Source organism: Sciurus vulgaris (assembly GCF_902686455.1).
Source record: "Sciurus vulgaris genome assembly, chromosome: 6".
Taxonomy (NCBI): Eukaryota; Metazoa; Chordata; class Mammalia; order Rodentia; family Sciuridae; genus Sciurus; species Sciurus vulgaris.
The window spans coordinates 109,001,363-109,022,361 of record NC_136466.1 but is presented as its reverse complement, the minus strand read 5'-3'; the positions used below and the strand labels follow the sequence as shown (position 1 = coordinate 109,022,361).

The following is a 20,999-nucleotide window of genomic DNA, read 5'->3' as shown; positions in this document are numbered from 1 at the left end:
GTAAAAAAGGACTTTAAAGATCATAGCACAGGAATAGGCAACAAAAAAAATTACATTTGTGAAAGGGTTTTTTTGGTTTTGTTTTTTGGTACTGGAGATTAAAGCCAAGAGGGCTTTACCACTGAGCTATAGCCCAGTCCTTTTTAAAAAATTATTCTTATTATTATTATTTTGAGATAGGGTCTCACTAAGTTGCCCAGGCTAGCCTCAAATTTGCAAACTTCTTGCTTCAGTCTCCAAAATTGCTGAGATTAGAGACATGCACACAGCACCCAGAAAGAAGTTATTATTTGTGTAAGCCCAGTCTCAGAAAATCATTGTCAAATGTTTCTCTCATATGCAGAAGCTAGAACAAAATAAGGAAATGAAGGAGGGGAGGATCAAATATAATAAAGACTTAAGGATGATCAGTAGAGTATAAGATGGAGATCAAGAGGGAGGGAGAAGTGACGGGAAAGGGGGAAGAAATGTGGAATGAACTTTTAAAAAATAATACTATGTACACATATAAATATACCAAGGGAACTTCACCCTTTTATGTATAAGTAGAAAGAACCAATCAAAACTAAATAAATAGATGAGCAAAAGGAAGATCTGTAGAATAGAGGGAAGGAGCAGGAAAAAGAACAGGAACTTAAAACAAATTCCACACATGTATGATTTTGCCAGAATGAACCCAGCTACTATGTATAACTATAATGCTCTAATTAAAAAAATAATAATAATAAGAGATGCTGGGCATGGTGGCACACACTTGTAATCCCACAGACTCAGGAGGCTGAGGCTGAGACGGAGAAGGATGGCAAGTTCCAAGAGAGCCTTAAAACTCTGTCTCAAAAATAAAAAATAGGGCTGGGGAGATAACTCAGTTGGTAGAGTGCTTGCCTTGCAAGCACAAGGCCCTGGGTTCGATCCCCAGCACCGCAAAAATAAATAAATAAATAAATAAATAATAAAAAGGGTTGGGGATGTAGCTCAGTGACTGCACCCCTGAATTCAACCCCCAGTACAAAGAAATTAAAAAAAGTCATTATCTGTGAAGTATAAAGAAAGTAAAGAGAAAAATGATGAAACAGAAAATGATTAACCCAAAAGAAGATAGGAAAAAGGAATTTAAAAAATGAGAGAGAGAGTAATGTTAGACTTAAACCCAGACATATCTATTATTGTTGATTCTTAGTCTTCTATATTGGTGGGAACTGGTTCCACGACCACCCAACAGATGATAAAAATCCTTGCATAGGGGCTTGGGATATGAAGACTTGCTTGGCATGCCAGAGGCCCTGGGTTCAAATCCCAGTACCACAAAAAAGAAATTTTTGTATAAAATGGCACAGTACATGATTATAAACTGCATATATGATCTCATACACTTTATTTTTTATTTATTTATTTTGGTACCAGGGATTGAACCCAGGGGTATATAACCACTGAGCAACATATGTCATTTTTATTTTAAGACAAGGTCTCCCTAAATTGCTTAGGGTCTTGATAGGTTGCTAAGGCTGGCCTTGAACTTTTGATCCTCCTGCCTCGGCCTCCTGAGCCACTGGGATTACATACATGTGCCACCACACCTGGCCCTCATATACTTTAAACTGCCTCTAGATTACATTATTTAGCAAAATATAAATAATGTGAATGCTATGTAAATAGCTGTTATGTTGTCTTATTTAGGGTATAATGACAAGGGAAAAAAAATGCACAAATGCTTACTACAGACTTTTTTCCTTAAATATTTTCAATCCACAGTTGGTTTAATCCACAGAACAGCAGACATGGAAAGCCAATTATATTACATTATATGTAAATGAACCAAATCAATACAGTGAAATGTAAAATGATATTTTATTTTCTTTTTATCCAAGGCTAACATAATACAAAAAAAGAATATATAATAAAGATTTCCCTATCTTTTGTAGAAAAGGAATATATTATTTGAAATGATTAAAGGCAAAAATTTCAAGTTAAATTAAAAAGAAAAATAAGTCCAGCACGGTAATCCCAGAGGCTCCAGAGGCTGAGGCAGGAGGATCAAAAATTCAAAGCCAGCCTCAGTGAAAGCAAGCAGCTAAGCAACTCAGTGAGATCCAGTCTCTAAATAAAAAAAATGCAAAACAGGGCAGGGATGTGGCTCAGTGGTTAAGTGCCTCTGGGTTCAATCCCTGATACTAAAAGGAAAAATAAATAAATAAATGAGAATATGAAATCTAATGCCTATAAATTTAAGTTTTGCATCAAAACTGTTACAAAAAATTAAAACTCTTAAACAAATTTTTACTTGTCACTGAACCTTTCTATTTATTTATTTATTTATTTATTTATTTATTTATTTGTTTATTTGTGGTGCTGAGAATGGAACCCAGTGCTTCACACATACTAGGAAAGTACTCTAACACTAAACTTTTCTTTTTTTAAGGACAGGGTCTCATTGTAAACTCTTAGGCTCAAGCAACTCTTCTGTCTCAGTCTCCTAACTAGAGCAAGACAGGTATATGCCATTGAGGCCAGTTGAAACTGAAAATCTGAATGCCCCATACGTATTAAAGAAATTTATCATCTAACCCTTCCCCCAAAGAAAATCACCTGATTAGATGATTTCACTAGTGAATTCTATCAAACATTAAAGAAGAAACAGTATTAATCTTAAGTTCTTTCAGGAAGCAAATAAGAGAACATTTTCCAACTCATTTTCTTTAATCTTCATGCTAAAACAAGACAAGGACATTAAAAGAAAATTACAAGGGCTAGAGATGTGACTCAACAGTAGAACACATGTTTAGCATATAGAAGGCCTGAGTTCAATCCCTAGCACTTCAAAAAAGGAAACAAAGAAAAACTACAAACCATTAACCAATATTCTTCTCATAAACGAAGTTGTAAAAAAATTCTCAAAATAAGCTGGGCACAGTGGCACATGGCTATAATCCCAGGGACTTAGAGGCTGAGACAGGAAGATCACAAGTTCAAGACCAGCCTTAGCAACTTAGCAAGGCCCTAAGGACCTACTGAGATCCTGTCTCAAAATAAAAATTAAAGGGGCTTGGCATGTAGCTTGGTGGTTAAGCACCCAAGCAGGACTGGGGTTGTGGCTCAGTGGTAGAGTCCTTGCCTGGCATGTGGGAGATACTAGGTTGAATCCTCGGCACCACATAAAAATAAATAAGCAAAATAAAGGTATTGTATCCATCTACAACTAAAAAAAAAAAAGAATAAGCTGTTTTTCATCTTTTGAAGAAATGCAGTAATGCAGTGAGGAAGGATAGTCTGTCATACTGTACAATACACCTTACATAAAACCCCCAGGCAATCAATCAATGCCTAATCTGGTTCTTCGGGGGGAAATGATCTTTCCTATTGGCAATTTTTATTAATGTAATGAATGTGATAGAGTAGGAAATGAAGTCCAAAGATTATGGCTAGGTAATGCACTGCAGCAACAGAGTGATAGCACATAGAGGCACTCCAACCCAGGAGATTTGTATAAAGAGAAAATCCATCCTCCAGCCATGTAACAGCTATAATTGATATCATTGCTATTGCTAATAATACCATTCTTCTCTTTATGCTATTCTAGAAAATTTAAAAATATATTTTGTGTCCCAAAGGCTACCTTAAGTTTAGGGATATAGCTCAGTGGTAGAGCACCTGCCCATTATGTATAAGGCCCTCAGTTCAATCCTCACCATTACCAAAAAAAAAAAGTGTTCTTATATATTTATCTTCTCTTTTCATTGTCCAACTCTTACATTAATTTCGGTGCCTTTATTAGTACTCCCTCAAATCTATTTTAGAAGTAATTCTAAAATTAAGTACAGTCATACTAAAGTTAAGGAGATTTTACCAAAAACACAATTGAGAAATACTGCTTTACTTCTCAGGCAAAAAAGGAAAAATGTAACATAAACATCACTGTGAAAAAACATGGACATGAATGAGACCAAAGGTAAAAAAAAAAAAAAAAAAAAAAAGCAACATTTGGATTTTTTCCAATCAACAAATGTTATGGGTTTACTTTACCTTAATTTCTATTCTTGCTCTGTGAGGAAAGAGTTGTCCAATCATAGAAAAGTCAGTTCCTACCATGCTGATGGCTAAAAAGAACATATCTGTTTCTGTAAAATAAGATTGAGAATCACTGAAACTATTTTCAGAGGAAAGAAATTCTACATAAGCATATATTATGAGTTAAAAATAAATTTCACAGTACTTTCTTATTGAAAAAATAGTCATGGAATATCGAAACAATATCTTTAAAATATTTTTTTTTTCCTTCTGAGGCGTGGGGGATTCGAACTGCAGCCCTTGCACATGCTAGGTGAGCGCTCTCTAAAATAAGCTATTTCTTCAGCTCTAAAACTTTTTTTTTAAAAAAAGGTAACATAAGAAATTTTTATGCTCATACCAAACCAGCCATAGTTAATTTTGGGAGGGCAGGGAGTACTGGGATTGAATCCAAGGGTGCTTGACCACTGAGCCACATACCCAGCCTTTTTTATTTTGAGACAGCATCTCAATAAGCTGCTTAGGGCCTTGCTAAGTTGCTGAGGCTGCCTTGAACTTAACAATTCTCCTGTCTCAGTCTCCCAAGTCTCTAGGACTCTAGGATTACAGGCATGCTCCATGGCACGCATCCAGAATTTTTAAAGACATTGTTATCTGGTCTCATTCAAAACACCTTGAAGAAAGTTGTCAGTCACAGCCAGAATTGGGGATGTGTGCACCTAAGATGTCCTAAAAACATTAAAAAGTAGCTAAAAAAAAAAAAAAAAAAATACATGAGAAACTTGATACAATTTCTCATGTATCAAGTGAATAGGAATGGTGTAGTCAGAGAAAGGAAGTATAGACTCTTCCCTTCTGCTCTATATTTTTGAATTTCTTCCCAAAATTCTAATGCTTATGTAATAAAAAGTAATAAGCATCACCATGCAATACGTACTGTATACTTTGTTTAACAGCCTGATTTTTACCTATAGTAACTTTAGGGGGCTGGGATAGTTCAGTGGTAGCATGCCTAGCATGTGTGAAGTCCATGGTTCAATCCCCTAGCACACAGGAAGAAAAAAAAAAAATAGAATCTTTATTACGTTATATTATCTTAAGTAGAATATTATGACCATTAGAAATGTTAATTTTTCATTTAAATGGCATTTCTTTGTAAAAGGATTTGACAAAGGAAGATTTCAGACAAAATGACCAAAGAACTAATTCTTCCAAAGATTTCTAATATAATTAAACCAAGGATACATTTCCATAGTAGGAACAGGTGGGAGGTGCCAAAAAATTTGCTGGACAGAAAACAACATAGGAGTTTCCATATGACGTAAGTCAGAAATACAGTTTATTTCATTTCAAGTAAGTAACTTAAACAATTTTTAATGAAAATTAGTTACCTTTATTAGACCATGGCTTAGAGTAATAGTTTTTCCTAAAGCTGGAATACGTAGTTGTAGAACCACGCTCAAATATAGGATCATTTTCCTCAACAACGCAGGGGCCCTTTGTCCTTAAAACTTCTACAGTTAAACTAAAAGAAACACATTTTCAAATAGAGCCACAATAAAAATAAGAAAACAAATAGTAAATGAGATTTAAACAGCTATACTTTAAAACGTTTACTATACATTTCAAACAAAAATGACAGTAATATATATTTGAAATATGTGTACTTTCCAAATATCAAATTGTTACTTAAAATGTGATTACCAAGAAGTAGAAACAAGTACCAACCTGTTTTCAAAATCCACAATAACAATATAAAGTTCAGAAAATAACGTGGGTGCAATTAAGCCAGACATGGTGGCACACATCTATAATCCCAACGCAGGAAGTTAAAGCAAAAGGGTCATAACTTGGGGGCTAGTCTTAGCAACTCAAAATAAAATGACTAGGGATATACCCCATGGCAGAGTACCCCTGGGTTCAATCTCCAGTATCAGAGGAGAAAAAAAAAAAAAAAAAAAAAAAAGGCCAGGTATAGGGGCGCATACCTGCAATCCCAATGGCTTGGGAGGCTGAGACAGGAGAATTACCAGTTCAAAACCAGCTTCATCAACTTAGCAATGCCCTAAGCAATTTATCGAAGTGATATCTCAAAAGAAAAAATAAAAAGGGCTGGGGATGTGGCACAGTAATTTTGACGAACCTAAAAAATGTTTTGTTGCCTTCTGTGTGCCTCATATATTCTATATATATTATTATGCTAGGCATTATGAGGATATTGAGAAATATAAGCATTTTATATTTTATATTCCTACAGACAAAGCAGTTAAATACACTTTTAACTCTTCATCAACCAGTAAACTCACCATCACAAACTAAAGGAAAAAAAGCAAACAAAATATTATTAGCACTACCACATTCATGTTTAATCATCATATTTTTATTATTATTATTTTTTAGTTTGGATTTTTTTTTTTTTTTTTAAGTAGTAGGGATTGAATCCAGGATGCTTCACCCCTGAGGTACATTTTCGGCCTTTATTTTTTTTTCCATACTTTTTTTATTGGTGCATTATAGCTGTAAACAGAGATAGGATCTACTGCTACATATTCATACATGCACACTCTGGCCTTTTTTATTTTTTGATTAGGGTATCACTAAGTTACTAAGGTTGGCTTCAAACTTCTGATCCTCTGCCTTCACCTCCAGAGTTGCTGGGTTATATAAACCAGGAGTAGTAATACACGCCCATAATTTCAGCTACTCGGGAAACTGAAATAGGAGGATTCAAGTTCACAGTCAGCCTCAGCAACTTAACAAGGCCCTGTTTTTGAGAACTTGCCTTAAAAATAAAAAGGGCTGGGAATACAGCTCAATGGTAGAGTACCACTGTGTTCAATCCCCGGTACCAAAAAAAAAAAAAAAAAAAATTGAAAAGAGCTGCAGATGTAGCTCTGTGGTAGAGGGTGCCTGGATTCAATCCCCAGTACCAGGGAGAGGGGAAAAAATTGTTTTACTAATTAGGCAAAAAACTTTCCATTTTCCTTTATTTACTAACTTATTAATTTAGCATACTCTTTACAAAATAATTCACTTTAGAAAGAAAAATGAATTGTGCAATGCCAAATGAGAAATTTAATTTTACAACTGTAAAAGCAGAAAATGAATTAAATCTCACCTTAACAAAAAATCATAAAATGTTAAGCTTGTTTCATTATTTATCACCACATGCCAGAACGTGATATAAATTAATTACATAAAAAGCTGAATACTGATTTCAAGATTAATTCTAGAAATCTATCCTCAGTGGAGAACTGCATGTAATTAGTTTAACAGCTCAGCTCAATTACCAGTAAGGTCAGTAAAACAATGGTGTTAGACTAATGTATGACAGAGCAACAGTATCATCTCCTATAAAACATACAAAAACTGCAAAAAATTAGCTGGGTAGGGAGGCATGTGCCTATAATCCAGTTACTGGGTGATGCAGAGAGCTGGGGCAAGAGGATTTCAAGTTTAAGGCCAGTCTGGGCAATTTAGAAGGCCATCCTCTCAAAAAAAGAAAAGCTACAAATTATAACTTAATAGCATTTTCTGTTTATAGCATTCATGATGTAAATGGAAACACTGCAGCCTAAGTGATGATGACAGACTCAGAAACAGGATCTCTCTCCCTAGACAAGGCAGGCTTGTTCTGGCGACCACAACAAATCTCCAACTTACCTTTCTTCATCCAAAATAATAGAACCATCTTCTGCCACTTTTACTCGAGGAACCAGCAATGGCCCATCATCTGTCTCTTCTTCCATTTCTTCATTATCTTCAACATCAACAGTGCTCTTATTTTCCTGCCTACTAAATGTAAAGATAAGTTAATTTCCATAGCTTAGAGAAGTATTTCCTAGGGTGGAGGTATAACTCAGTAGCAGTATACATGCTCAGCAGGTTCAAGGCCCTACACTTAATTTCTAGCAACAAAATCAATTAATTAGAGAAATAAATGCTCATCTATTCTACTTCAACTCAGTATCATTGCAAACCATCCAGTTATTACGGGATTAATAAGAATAATCCTTCCAGTTACTTAGCACTTACTTCCAGAACATTTTATTAACTCTTCAGTATCTCCACTCACAGACTATACATAGTGGCTAAACCCATTGCAGAACAGTGTACATAGTATGCTAACTTTGAGATTTACAAAGAAAAAGAAGCTAGATTTGATCAGAGGTAGAAGAATTTTTACAATATTCACTATTGTTCCTTTCGAATTTTGTATCAGGCAAACATTATTTTTCTAAAACAACAACAAAGTTTTGTTGTTCTACTAGTTTTAACTTAACATCTGGTCAGTTAAATATGCATTATACAAATAGTGTGGGCCTTTCAAGTTGATTTAAATAAAGTTACTTTTATTCTTAAGTGAGTCTATTTTAAAAACTCAATCAAGGCTAGAAGGTAGTTCAGTAGCAAAGCACCTGCCCAGAACACATAAGGCCCTGGGTTCCATCCCCCTGCACCACAAAAATACAAAGATCCAGTCAAGCCAGTTATAGGGTACATGCCTGAGATCCCAGAGACTTGGGAGGCTGGGGAAGGAGGATCCTAAGTTTGAGTCAACTTCAGCAACTTAGCAAGGCCCTAAGCAATTTAGCAAGACCCTGCCTCAAAATAAAAAATAAAAAGGGCTGGAGCTGGGCATGGTGGTGTTCATTTATAATCCAAGCAGCTCAGGAAGCTTAGGCTGGAGGACTGCAAGTTCAAGGCCAGCCTCAGCAATTTAGCAAGCCCCTAAGCAACTTAGGGAGACCCTGCCTCAAAATAAATAAAAAAAAAGGGCTGAGGATTTGGCTCAGTAGTAATGTGCCCCTGGGTTCAATCCCCAAAATAGGGAAAAAAATTCAATCAAATGTAATTTGATGGATCATTTCTTTTTTAAAAAAATTTTCCTTAAGAGAACTTTCTCTATTTTTGTATGAACTGCTTATTAATTATAAGGGTGGGGCTGGGGATATAGCTCAGTTGGTAGAGTGCTTGCCTTGCAAGCACAAGGTCCTGGGTTCAATCCCCAGACCACAAAAAATAAATAAATAAATAAATAAATAAATACAAGGCTGAAAAGTAAAAATATATTTTATAATCAAAGAAAAATCTGGACACAGACCTCAAAATCATTTCATTTAAAAAAAAAAAAATTCCCATAATAGAATACATTAAAAAAAAAAATAAGATGGAATGCTTACTCTCTTGACTGGACTGGAGTCAATGATTTTTCAGTTTTCTTTTCTTGTTCTAGTGAAGAACTATTAAACACAAATAACAATACTTTTTAATGAGTTAAATTATTTACATCTTGTCAATTATCTGTAAGCAAGAAGAAAATTAACTTCCATATGTTTTATAAAGACATAATAAACCATAGCACTTCATTAATAATGGCACAATCCAACAATCAATTTTTCAGTCACAGTTGGGGTTTTAGTTCAATGTGTGTTTAGTATGCTCAAGTTCCTGAGTTCAGTCCCCAACATGGAAGGCAGGGAAGGGAACAGAAGGGAAGGAAAAAAGCAAAAAAGGAATTTTTCAGTAAGAAATTTGTCATTGAGTACAAATAATCTGTTAGACTCTAAGTAGAAAATGCTCTTAGTAATTCCTTATTCCTTAGTAAAGGGAGGGTCCCACTCCTGAGGCCTGAAGAAACCTGGGTAGCTTGTCTTCAATGCATATATGTCAAACAACTAAAAATCTAGGTTTCTGGCCCTTCCTTCAACTGGGCCAAACACCTGGTAAACACTGAAAGAGCCTATGCTACCTCTACCTGCTAAGCTATCAATAACACAACAATCAGCAGATTTATATATAAGACTTCTGTTGTCCCCCAACCCCACCCAAGACTTTGAAGTTTTGTTCTTGGAAGATTTGCTAATCAAACTGCCACTGAATTTAATCACAAGGTAGTGCATAAAATCTTAGATTGCGCCCTTAGATTAGGTTATAGTAAATAAGAAAGAGATTGCAATCGTGATCAAGAAAAATTGCCTAATTGGTTTTTACTACATCCTAGCAATTAATATAACAAGGGAAAATTATTTTTCATTTCATAGATAAAGAGTATCATTTACCATCCCCAAAAAGCAGTTAATTGCAATGTCACAGCTGGGGGTATAGCTCAGCAGTAGAGCACATGCTTTCACACATGCAAGGCCCTGAATTCAATCATCAGCACATGAGAGAGGAGGGGAAGAAAAGAGAGAGGAAAGGAGGGGAGAGGAGGGAAGGGGAGGGGAGGGAGGGGAGGGGAGGGGAAGAAAAAGACCAGGCAGAGGTGCACGCCTATAATCCCAGGGACTCCCAAGGTGGACATAGGAGGATCACAGGTTCAAGGCCAATGTGGGCAACTTCTCAAGACCCTGTCTCAAAACAAAAAAAGGATTGGGGATGTAGCTCAGTGGTAGAGTGCTTAAGTGTGAGTTCAATCCCCAGTGCCACAAAAAAGAAAAAAAGATCACTAGTTATAAAATATTCTATCATAGGATAGCATATGTGCTACTAATTTTGTCAACATGCTTTTGGAAAACATGAAATTATACACTAAATGTGGTACTTAAATTACTACAAAGAAACTAAAACAAATAAATTTTACTTACGTCATTGGATTATTATCTGGCAGGTAATATATGAAGTCTCTCATAGTCATTTTTGAACGGTCTGGTGGCCTCTGACTTTCATTTATAGCATATTTGTTTTTCCATTGTTTCTATATACACAAACACATACACAGATCCACTTTTATTTTATAAATATAGAAGAATTTCAAATGTACTATATTCAAATATACAGTCTATTGTCACATTCATTCCAAGAGTTTTAATATTAATATTATTATTAATTATTATTATTCCTATTCCTATTATTCCTATGCCTAATTTTAGGAGAAAATTTATAAACTGAATATTAAAAAGTTATAGCACATCACCCTCAGTACTTTTAGCTTTTAAAAACTAAAGTGACTGGGACTGGATAAAAGTTCAATATAGAAAATCTGCTCATTGGAGCTACGTGTAGCTCTGTGATAAGAGTGCTTGCCTATCATTCATGAGGTCCTGGACTCAATCTCTAGCATTGGAGAGGGGGAAAAAAAAAGATGCATTCTATAATTAATAAAAGGAACTGACATTTGGTGGACACTTAATGTTTTCAACAGAATTTTTTTCTTTTTTGGGGTCTCACTGTGTTGCCCAGGTTGGCCTCAAACTCACAATCCTCCCACCCTGGCCTCCCAAATAGCTGGGATTACAGGCATGCACCACCACACCAGCGCTTACTATTTTCTAGACTTAAGCTTAAACATGTTTCACATGTATTAACTCTTTTAATGTTCACAACCCTCCAATGATGTAGATACTATTATTGGTCCTATTTTACTGATGAAGAAACAGACAGAGAGATTAATTAAATTGCCCACCATCACACAGCTAGTAAGAGATAAAGCTAAGATTCAAAGCTTAAGTATCTAACTCCAGAGCCAGCATGCTTCACTACTATTACCATGTCCTTCCAGGGGAAAAAAAAAAATTTAGTCTTCAAGATTATAAAGAACATGGACTCTACTACAGGCATTTCACAAATTTTTCCCATTTGTAATTTTCTACCCAGCAACTTAGAAAACATTACCAATTCATTCTGCTCAACTATACTTGTTCAAATATATAGCATGTCACTTGGATATCTTTATGTGAAATCTCTGAAGGTTTATTTTATAACTATGCTTATGTATCTATGTATATGTTCTTACAAAACTTTTACTTGTTGTCTTCACCAAAAACAATAAAAAACAAAGGGAAAACACTGAGGAATGATACTGGCCAAATTATATTTTATATATATACATATATACATATGTATATATATACGTATACACACACACACACATATATATAAAAAAAACAAATCCCACCATTATGTACAACTATAATGCACAAATTAAAAAATGGAAAAAATTAAAAAGATAATTGAATGAAGTACATAAAAATTATACCAGTTGAATATGAAGTTCATCATACTTCTCAATCACCTATTAACCAAAGGAGTTGTTATTCTGGTTTTGCTATAGATGCTTATTTTTCTTCCAAATGATGCCATACTAACATAAAAACACAAATCTAGCGAGCAACAATTAAATTGGGATTTTCCTCCCTTACCTTCTCTTTTCTCAATTCTTCTTTTAACATTTCCCTCAGTTTCTGGGCTTTATATATTCGGTATCTGTCTGAGCATGGCTGTTTCTCTTTCGTTGGAATAGGGTTTGGCTGTGGAGCATCTTGATTAACTATAGATAAGGGATGAGACTGTGAAGGAAGACTGATGCTAGGCTTAACCAAACTAGAAGTACTTGATATTCGCTTTCTTCTCTGTGAAACAGTGGAGGACAATTTGTTGGACTCTTCAACATTATTTTCACTAGCAATCTTCTCATCACTGTTGAAATTTTAATAAAAGAAAGAAAAGAAAAGAAAAATGAACACCACAAATCTTCTATTACATATCCTAGTTTTAAAATCTAGTCTGATGAAAATCCAAAACACTTAAGTCTCATTATTTAAAATAAATTAAGGGGGGTAGGAGGGGGGCAAGAATGGAGGAAGAAGGGACTGTATAGAGGAAAAAGAGGAGTGGGAGGGGTGGCGGAAGAAAAAAAATGACAGAATGAATCAAAAACTATTACCCTAGGTAAATGTATGATTACACAAATGGTATGCCACTACTTCATGTACAGAGAAACAAGACGTATCCCATTCGTTTACAATAAAAATAAATTTAAAAAAATAAATAAAGTAAATTAAAAGATTAATGGGGTTTAGGGGTACAGTTTAGTGGCAAAGAATGTGCAAGGCCTGGGTTCACACCAGCACCTCCAATGACTTAAGATTTATGCTGACTACAGTAAGTTTTGTTTAAAATCTTTTAACCTGTGTAAATTCTAACGAATATAGTTAATCTTTTCAAACTTTAAGTCCCTCAGCCCAATAGAGAACATAATTATATGCTTAGTTTCCTCAAAGCAAACAAAAACCTAAGTTACAGAACAAAGCTTAATTAATCTAGTTTGAATTACTAGATAACAGAGCTTTGTTTTTAGGTTTTAACTTTTTTTGTTTTTTGTTTGTTTTACTTATGGTGCTGGGATGAAACCCAAGGCCTTGTGCATGGTAAGCAGAGATTGCTTTTTAAATACAGTCTATGTACATCACTTTGACATCTCCCTAAACAGGTCTAAATTGCTGGCACTTTATCAACATGAGATCAGTCAAATCAAACATGCAAAACTTCAAACTTACAAAATATTTGTATTACAGTATTTAAAGACACACATTTAGCTTCATTATCCAAACCAAATTCTTTATTTCTTTATTTCTTTATTTAATTATTTTTGGTACCAGGGATTGAACCCAGGGGTGCTTAACCACTGAGCCACATTCCAGGCCCTTTTTATTTTATAATTTGAGACAGGGTCTCTTTAAGTTGCTTAGTGCCTCAATGAGTTGCTGAAGCTGGCCTTGAACTTGCAATCCTCCTGCCTCAGCCTCCTGAGCTGCTAAGACAACAGGTGTGTGCCACTACACCCGACTCAAACCAAATTGTTTGAAGCAGCAATCATTTACCTTTTTTTTTGGCACTACTCTATTTACACAGCCATCAGAATGAACTCTTCACTCAAAAGAAATACTCAGTCACTTCAAATTACTCATCAGGGGGCTGGGGTGTGGCTCAGTGGTAAAGCATTTGCCTAGCATGCATATATACATATATATATAAATAAATTACATATTAGATATGGTACAGATAAGATATAAATAATTCAAAAATGGCCTAAAAACAAATTAAGTCAAGAAAAGAAAACGGGATGAAAATTGGATAGAATCAATAACTTTTAATGTATTATACAATAGTCAGGTGATAATACAATTATAGAGTTAACAACAAATAATTTTATATCTCACAATAGCTGGTACAGAGAATTTGGAAAGTTCCCAACACAAAGAAACAACGCTTTTGAAGTGATGGATATGCCAATTTCCCTGATCTGATCATTACACATCGTATACATATGCTGAAATATCATATTGTACCCTATAAATATGTACAAATTATTATGTAACAATTAATTTTTTAATATTAAAAAGTAAAAAGGGGCCAGAGATGTAGTTCAGTGGTAAGAGTGCTTGCCTAGCATATGTGAGGCGCTGGGTTTGATGCCCACAAGCACAAAATAAATTAATTAAGAGAAGCAAAAAATGAAATTTTTCCCATATTTTACAATTGGTTTTTATATAAAAATGGAAAATGCCTCTTAATCTGTGGAATAATCTTTCCAGAAAATTTCCAATTTAAGTTCTTATCTCAGGCTCAGGATGTAACTTGGTGGCACAGTGCCTGCCCAGCATGTTTAAGAACCTGGGTTGGATCCCCGGCACCAACCCTCTTCCTTCCCCCCAAAAAATCTTATCTCAACTCTTATAGACATGATATACGTATCATTTGCTTTTTACCCAATTATGCTGAATGCATATGGCAGAACATATACCCAATTTTTACAATTAGCAAAAACACACATACACAAAACAATGCATTAAAAAACAAAATATACTCCCTAAATGTCAATTTTTTTAAGTTTTTTTTTTTTTTTTTTTTTTTAGTTGTTGATGAACCTTTATTTTATTCATTTACTTATATGAGGTGTTGAGAATTGAACCCAGTGCCTCACACATGCTAGGCAAGCATTCTATCACTGAGCCACAACCCCAGCCCCTAAATGTCAACTCTAAGAAATCAATTAAATAGGGCTGGGGATATAGCTCAGTTGGTAGAGTGCTCGCCTCTAAAGCACAGGGCCCTGGGTTCAATCCCCAGCACTGCAGGGGGGAAAAAAAAAAATCAATTAAATACTCTAGAGCATGAATGTCTCAGGACTACAGTCTCTGGGCAATTTATTATTAAATTATCAATCATCATGCATTCCTACATGGTTAACCAAATCTCTCAGAACTTTATTAATTTAACAGTGAGAGGTATTGGTATCTCTGTTTTAAGTAGAAATTTTCAATCAGATTCATGTAAGAAACTTGTAAATAATTGTCACTGAGCAATCAAAATAAAAACCCTATAATCAGTACCAGCTTAGGAGAGCAAGTTGTGCTCTCACAAAAGAAAATGTTCACCTTTTTATCACAATATAAATATAATTTGTACCATCTCATTGTAACTTAACAGGGCTGTTTTTTTTACAGGTTTCTTCCTACAAATAATATGAAAACAGAGACCACCTTATTACCTGGCACGTTTTAAACTTAATTATTTTCCATTGTCACCTTTTCTTAAAACTGAGAACTTATGCCAGGTACGGTGGTGCACGACTGTTATCTCAGAGGCTGGGGAGGCTGAGGTAGGAGAAAGAAGAGTTCAAAGCCAGTCCCAGCAAAAATCAAGGTGCTAAGCAACTCAGTGAGGCCCTGTCTCTAAATACAATACAAAACAGGGCTGGGGATGTGGCTCAGTGGTTAAGAGTCCCTGAGTTCAATCCCCAGTATCCCCCTTCAAAAAAAAAAAAAAAAAAAAAAAAAACCAACTGAACTTTTGTAGGGGAACTATTCTGCCATGTGCTGTGCAAGACAGTTTATATGTAATCTAATAAATTTATCTCTAATCTCCAAAATAATACCCCCCAAGAAGATAGAATTATCCTTACTTAGCAGAATAAATTTTGTCTAGGAAGAGTCCACTTAAATTGTTAAATTACGTAGAAGAGTCCTGAATCCAAAAGTGGTACATGACGCTAAAGTCATGCTTCTTGATTAAGTGCACACCCTCAAACCCAAAGCAAGCAACCGAAACTTCTTTCCTTGACACAAATCAGCAGAAGCAAAACAGTCCTGGGAATATAGCTCAGTGGCAGAGAGCTTGCCCAGCATGTGCGAGGCCCTGGGTTCGATCACCAACACCGAGGGGAATCAAAATAGCAATACTGGTGATCTCCTTTTAAAAATAAGTAGTTTTTTTTTTTTTAAAAAAAACTCTCCTTGCAAAGAACTCCAAAAGAATGGAAAAACTAAGAAAATCATGTTCTCGAGTGATCGTGTGGCTATTCTCCCTTCAGACTGCTATACTGGGTTCCCATCACCACCACTGAAAGACCATGACAAAATTCATACTAGCCACACCCTGCGGGGCAGAGGGGCAAACTGCAGTTTAGAGTGGTTTCACTGGGACTCTGCAAGCAAGGGAATATTCCTCTAACAATGTTCATCTGCTCAGCTTCATTTCCCCTCCGCAGGCGCTTACCTGCTCCTAGGAGCCTTTTCTTGGAGCTCCGCTCCCCCGGAATCCACCGCGGGCACTTCTGTGGGCTCCAGTGGCTTCGGAGCGGACTCTGCCGTAGGCTCCGGTGGCCTGGGAGATTCCCGGCCGCGATTGGGATTGGGAGCAGTGGAGCCCCTGGCGCCTACACCAGGCCTGACATTCGGCTTCACGCTAAGGCGTGCCCTGCGGAACATGGCGGAGGCAGGGGGCCCGGGGAGGCGGCTCCACGGCCGCGCTAAGCCCCGAGCCCCGGCCGCTGCCCTGGAGGGGGCTCGGACCTACGCCCTCCCGACAAAGCCGCACCACCAGCCCAGCGGGCGGCTACCGCAGTTTCGCGCCCCTGCCGCCGCCGCCTCTCTCCCACCACCGCCTCTTCTTCATGACCCTGCCACACTAAAAGCTAAGTTTCTCCCTCCTCACTGCTCCCCCGCCCGCAGAGGGCGCCGGAACTGGTCGCGTAATCAGGGAGCGCCTCCGACTGACGTCAGACTCAGGGCGCCGGGAGCCATGGTAACTACCCAGAGCTTGGCTCATCGGTGAACCGGAATTTGAGAAACTTAGATGTGTGCTATTCCTTCTCTAGGCGTCTTTAGGAGTTGTTGAAAAGAGGGAAACGAGGAAGTCGACTCCACAGCTCAACCTCTTTAATTTTTTCCGCCTCCTGGGGCTGGGAATCGACCCAGGGCTTTCTGCATGCTGAACATGCACTCTACCACTAAGCTACCCCCTCAGCCCCCTCAACGGAAGCCTTAATGGAAACTAATAAAATGACTGGTCAATTTTGGTTTTGGAGGGTCCCCAAGAGCAGTTAAACAATATGAGGCAGTACCTGCTCACCAGTGTATTCCCAGGGCTCAGAAATTCCAAACTGAAGCCCAACTCGGTGGCGCAGTACTGTAATCCCAGGAACTCGAGAGGCTGAGGCTACAGGATCGCAAATTGGCCTCTGGGTTCAATGCCCAGTACCAAAACATAATAAAATTTTAAAATGGATTTCCAGCTTTCAAAAAACCTAAGTTGAATAGAACATAGATAAGAAATTCTGGTGTGAAGATGTGATAATGGTTACATCCTAGGAAAGGAACCAGGTTTCTGCTAAGCATCGTGGGGGAAGACGATTCATTACATGTTCTTGTGTATGTATTGCCCGTTCAAAAATTATTATAATCGAAACTGCAAATCAACGTGAATATTTTTATTCTGTTTCACGAGTTGCAAAACAGCAATAAAATGTTATTGGTTGGGGAGGGGAGAATACAACAAATAAGATTTTTTATTTTTTATTTTTAGTACTGGGGATTCAGCCTAAGGGCGCTTAACCACGAGTCACATCCCCAGCCCTTTTTAATATTTTATTTAGAGAGAGGTCGCACTGAGTTGCTTAGCCCAGGGTAGTGAGGCACACCTTGGGAGGCCAAGGCTGGAGAATCACAAGTTCAAAGCCAGCCTCAGCAATTTAGCCAGATCTTCTCTCTAAATAAAATATTAAAAAGTACTGGGGATGTCTCTCAGTGGTTCAGCACCCCTGAGTTCAATCCCAGGTACTACACACACACACATATATACATGCGTCCTACCATAGGCCTCCCATTACTCTCTATTATATCATATATATATATATATATATATATATATATATATATATTTAAAGGATGATATAATAGAGAGTAATGGGAGGCCTTATGGTGGGAGGCAAAATACCCAGAGATGAGGTTCACCCTGTAAGTATGAAGCAATGTTTGAACCTGTGATACAAATCCCCTTATTTATGAAAACAACAAAGGCTTGATTCGAAAGAAAAAGGAGGATTCCATAAGAACATCCCCCGACATTAGAAACAAAACATCAAAGAAACAAAATCCTGAACTGGCTGAAAAAATAGGTCATTCAGAGGGAGAAAGAAAAGAGGCAAGTGCTTTTGAAAATAGGAAGGCAAGGCTGAAAGTAGAGAAGAAGTAAGAGATTCCTTCAAGAATGGGAAGAAAATGGAGATCTGTGAGTTCTGTGGGCCGTCTTCAATACTTCAGAGAGAAAAAAAACATGATCTCAGATTTTAAAAATTTTTGTTGTTGTTGTTGTTTTTCTTGGGGTTTGTTGTTGTTTTTTCCCCCTCGGATGCATTTAAAGAAGCTCAGAAGCTCAGTGCATAGCTTGCACAAGGCCCTGGGTTCAATTGCCAGCACCAAAAAATAAAGAAATCTCAAGAAATTGAAAAAGAATACCCTGCTTGCCAGCTGGGCATAGTGGCCCACACCTGTAAACCCAGCAACTCGGGAGGCTGAGGTTCCAGGTCAACCTCAGCAATTTAGCTCACTAAGCAATGTAGTGAGACACTGTCCAAAAATAAAAATTAAAAAGGGCTGGCGGGGGATGTAGCTCAGTGGTAAAGCACCCCTGGATTTAGTCCCCAGTCCCAAAAAAGAAAGAACATCCTGCCAAAGATGTCTTAGAGCCACTGGTAGGACCATACAGATTTGGACAGAATGTTCTGATGCAAACTGAAGACACAAGTCCTCCTATCAAATGTACTGTTCCATCCAAGAGTCTACCTGGGCACAATGGCACATGCCTGTAATCCCAGTGGCTCAGGAGGCTGAAACAAGAGAACGAGAGTTCAAAGCCAGCCTCAGCAATTGTGAGACCCCATCTCTAAATAAAATACAAAATAGGGTTGGGGATGTGGCTCAGTGGTTGAGTGTTCATGAGTTCAATCCCTGGTACCCACCCTGCACGCTTGCACATGTGCATACACAGACACACACAGAAGAACACCTAAGAGTCTAGAACATTCCAACAATTTTATAGGTAAATCGATAATGACTTAGATTAATTTTCTACTAGTAAAGGTATGGCAATAAAGTCAAATTAAATTTTTACTATTAAATATAAAGTCATAAGACATTTGTAACAAACCCAAGTTTGTGGAGTAAATTCTTAGCATCATCAGTGTTTAAAAATCTCCAGTTTTATACCTATAATCCCAGTGACTCAGGAGGCTAAGACAGAGGATGGCAAGTTCAAGGCCAGCATCAGCAACTTAACAAGGCCATCGGCAGTTAAATAGAAAATAAAAAGGGCTGGGGATGTATCTTAGTAGTAAAGAAACACTGAATTAAATCCCTAGTATGAAAAAAGAAAAATCTTTGTTTTCTCTGGAAGACACACTTGACATATCTTGTGTATATGATGTCCATCATGTGTAGTCCTCCAACTCAATACTATAATTTCAGCTGCAAAGAAAAAAAAATCATTATAAATTGAAAGTGCAAACAAAAACAACTCTTTTTTTTTTTTTTTTTTTTAAACTGGGGATTGAATCCAGGGGCATATAACCCAATCATTTTTATTTTTTATGTTGAGACAGGATCTCACTAAATTGCTGAGGCTACCTTCAAACTTCCAATCCTCCTGCCTTAGCCTCCCAAGTCATTGGGATTACAGACTTGTATCATCGTGCCTTGTACAAAAAAAACTCTTACCACATTCCAATCCTAAATCCCTTCCTTCCTTCCCTCCCTCTTTAGATGATTTCTTTATAAATAGGTGGTCCAGAAAGTCAATCTTTTCCCCCTGCTTAAGTTACTCAAGAGTTCACATCCCCAGAAATGCAAAAAAGAGGAGGAGGAGATTCACTATACAGACCTATAAGCAGTATTAAGGAGGGGGTCAGGAGGAGATGGGGACAGTGAGATTATGCAGTGCTAAGGCTGAAGTAACAATGAGAAATAATAGCTGACATATTGAGTGTTACCATATGCTAGTACTTCACCAAATACTTAAAATATTAATCGGTGAGGGAGGTACAATTGCCCGCCCCTTATACAAGTAAAAGAAGCTTTAACACAATGAGTTCCTGAGTTAATACAGCTACTAATTAACAAAGCAGAATTTTCAACCCAGAGGTTTCATCTCCAGAGCCACTTTCTCCCAACTTCTCTAACATAGACAATTTTGAAAGGAGCAGGGGTATGCACCCTATAATGCCAGAGACTGGAGGCTAAGGCAGGAGGATGACAAGTTCCAGGTCAGCCTCGGCACTTTAAACAAGACACTGAGCACCTTATGGAGACCCTATCTCAAAATAGCCTTTACAATGTTCAGGTATGTTCCTACTCTCCCTATTTTTTCTAGTGTTTTCAGCATGAAGGGGTGTTGTATATTGTCAAATGCTTTTTCTGCGTCAATTGAAATAACCATATGATTCTTATCCTTAAGTCTATTGACATGATGGATTATGTTTATTGATTTACGGATGTTAAACCATCCTTGCATTGCAGGAATGAACCCCACTTGATCGTGGTGCACAATTTTCTTAATATGTTTTTGGATACGGTTTGACAATATTTTGTTAAGGATCTTTGCATCTATATTCATCAAGGATATTAGTCTAAAATTTTCTTTCCTTGATGTGTCTTTTCCTGGTTCAGGTATGAGGGTGATAATAGCTTCATAGAATGAGTTCGGTAGGGTACCCTCCTTTTCTATTTCCTGGAACACTTTGAGAAGTATTGGAATGAATTCTTCTTTGAAGGTCTTGTAGAGCTCCGCTGAGCCTATCTCAAAATAAAAAGGGCTGGAGATGTGGCTCTGTGGAAAAGCACCCCTGGGTTAAATCCCCAGTGCCAAAAATAAATAAATTGTTGGAAAGTTTAGCCAAACATACTTGGGGGGGGGGGTGCATTACAATACTTTCCACA

At 37.1% G+C, this 20,999-nt stretch overlaps 1 protein-coding gene across 8 annotated transcripts in view; it reads right to left on the bottom strand.

Annotated features, from left to right (window-relative positions):
- BDP1 (BDP1 general transcription factor IIIB subunit) overlaps positions 1–16,732 on the bottom strand; it is a 98,194-nt gene extending 81,462 nt beyond the window's left edge. For 4 of the 8 annotated variants that reach the window (XM_079143546.1, XM_079143549.1, XM_079143550.1 and 1 more), the window contains exons 1-7: positions 16,285–16,732; positions 12,147–12,423; positions 10,593–10,702; positions 9,189–9,248; positions 7,669–7,800; positions 5,397–5,530; positions 4,021–4,115 (exon numbers count right to left, since the gene is read on the bottom strand). In XM_079143546.1, the coding sequence (XP_078999672.1) occupies positions 4,021–4,115; positions 5,397–5,530; positions 7,669–7,800; positions 9,189–9,248; positions 10,593–10,702; positions 12,147–12,423; positions 16,285–16,496 (1,020 nt within the window). In that variant the 5' untranslated portion in view covers positions 16,497–16,732. Of the gene's footprint in view, positions 1–4,020; positions 4,116–5,396; positions 5,531–7,668; positions 7,801–9,188; positions 9,249–10,592; positions 10,703–12,146; positions 12,424–16,284 lie in introns of those variants that run through there. The other 4 variants (XM_079143547.1, XM_079143548.1, XM_079143552.1 and 1 more) reach the window with 4 other exon arrangements.
- Positions 16,733–20,999: the final 4,267 nt, after the last annotated feature.